The sequence below is a fragment of the Athene cunicularia genome, unplaced genomic scaffold (genome assembly GCF_003259725.1).
Source record: "Athene cunicularia isolate RWA unplaced genomic scaffold, athCun1 SCF_76, whole genome shotgun sequence".
NCBI classification, from domain to species: Eukaryota; Metazoa; Chordata; class Aves; order Strigiformes; family Strigidae; genus Athene; species Athene cunicularia.
In genome coordinates, this window is record NW_020799508.1 from 9,054 (window position 1) to 11,008 (window position 1,955).

The 1,955-nt window shown below is 62.0% G+C and overlaps 1 protein-coding gene across 1 annotated transcript in view; it reads left to right on the forward strand.

Annotated features, from left to right (window-relative positions):
* Window positions 1-118: 118 nt before the first annotated feature.
* LOC113490948 (PHD finger protein 7-like) overlaps window positions 119-1,955 on the forward strand; it is a 2,051-nt gene continuing 214 nt past the window's right edge. The window contains exons 1-7 of the mRNA XM_026867566.1: window positions 119-352; window positions 457-558; window positions 838-962; window positions 1,044-1,206; window positions 1,297-1,403; window positions 1,615-1,728; window positions 1,880-1,953. Coding sequence (XP_026723367.1) covers window positions 119-352; window positions 457-558; window positions 838-962; window positions 1,044-1,206; window positions 1,297-1,403; window positions 1,615-1,728; window positions 1,880-1,953 — 919 coding nt within the window. The remainder of the gene's footprint in view (window positions 353-456; window positions 559-837; window positions 963-1,043; window positions 1,207-1,296; window positions 1,404-1,614; window positions 1,729-1,879; window positions 1,954-1,955) is intronic.

Below are 1,955 nucleotides of genomic sequence, written 5' to 3' on the forward strand. Positions count from 1 at the left end.
GAGGCCCCCCGCTCGATGGAGCAGGGTAAGAGGAAAGTTTTCTCCCACAGCACAGCAGAGGGGCTGTCGGGGGTCAGCGTGGGGCCGAGCGCGGTGGCATGGGGAGGCAGTGCCTGCGATGCCCTTTCCTCGCCACGGCCCCCAGCCCTGCCCCTCAACCCCTCAGGGAGAGAGCAGGGCCCTGGGGACAATCCCTCAGGGATGCTTCCCCCAGCTCACAGAGGTGCTCATTCCTGTCGACATTTGCTCTCTCCCTCCAGAGTGCGTGCTGTGTGGCCAGGCAGCGGATGACCAATTTCTCTGCGGGCCGAAAGTAGATATGGAATTGCTGTGTGTGCATTTCTTTTGCATGGTGAGTCCCGTGGGCCAACCTCCTGCTCCCTGACACGCACTCCCAGCCACGCTCTCCTCATCACTCCTCTCTTCTCTTATCTTATCTTCTCTTCTCTTTTGCAGATTTTTGCCAGTGTGCTTTTTGACTGGCAGGATGAGGAATCAGGGGAGCATAGATTTGTCACTGAGGACATTGACCACATAGTCGAGCGGGCAGCGCGGAAGGTGAGGACCTGACAAGTTCAGGGAGATTTATGTCAGGAGAGGTTTGGGGGAGCTTACCCCAGAGGCCAGGAAAGAAATCCCAGCCCCTCCAAGCAGCTCCAGGACAAAAGCCTTGCTCCCAGCAGCTCCACAGAGGCTCCAGCCCAGGAGCCTCGTGCTCCAGGCGGATCTGTGGGCTGTGGCCCAGCAGCGGCCACATCCTGCGCCCTGCCCGGTGGCGTGGGACTGGCTGGGGAGGCCCTGAGGCTGCCGCTGACGGGGCTGCTCTGCTCTTTCCAGAAATGCTTCGTCTGCGGGGAGAGCGGGGCCGCCATCACCTGTGGCCAGGAGGGCTGCGACCACAGCTTCCACCTGCCCTGTGCCATGGAGGGTGAATGCATCACCCAGTACTTTTTCCCATACAGGTACCTCCTCTCCCCTCCTCGCCCCCACCGGGAAGGAGCCAGCGCTTCTCACCTCACCCATCCCTTGCCTCTGCCCCCCAGGTCCTTCTGCAGGGAGCACCGCCCAGAGCAGGAGGTGGAGGCAGCTCTGGAGGAGGACACCGAGTGCCTCATCTGCCTGGAGCCTGTGGAGGACAGAAAGTCCTTCCACACCTTGGTGTGCCCGGCCTGCAAACACGCCTGGTTCCACCGGGGCTGCATCCAGGTAGGACATCATCGTTCCCTCGCCCCCCGGACACGGCAGGAGCTGGGCAGCACATGGGCCTGACTCCTGCTCCTTCTGTTTCTGCTTCAGAGCCAGGCTCAGTACACTGCTGTTACTTCCTTCAGCTGCCCCCACTGCAGAAACAGAAATGGCTTTGTCAATGACATGCTCACCATGGGCATCCGAGTCCCCACGAGGTTGGTGTCCTGCTGGCTCACAGCACAGGAGGCTGCAAGCCCTGTGCCATGCCCGGGGCTCCCCTGCAGTCCTGCCCCTGCACTCTCCCATCTGCCTGGGCTTCAGCTTCACGGAGGAGCTGTAAACCGGGCAGGGGGCAGGAGCAGGGCTGCCCTACATCGGCCTCATGCCAGGGCAGCAGGGGCTCAGCCATTTCCCTTTCTCCATCAGATTGCTATCACAGGACAACAGGCCTCCAGCTGAAGCACTAGTCCAGAGGCACAGCCGCTGCGATGCCCGTGAGTGCCTGTGTCCCGGAGGCCGGGAGCAGGCAGAGGAACAGGGGTAAGTTGGCAAAGCAGCACCCTGGGCTCTGCACGGGATCTCTGCCTCGCCAAGAGCTGGAAGCAGAAGGACTGAGAACAGGAGCTGTGCTGCACAACCCCGTGCTGCGGTCGCTTTGTCCTCACAGCCGTGAACGCTTTTGCTTCCCCAGGCCCTGGGAACTGCTGCTGTGCAGCTCCTGCGCTGCCAGGGGCACCCACCGGCGCTGCTCCAGCGTCAGGAACAGC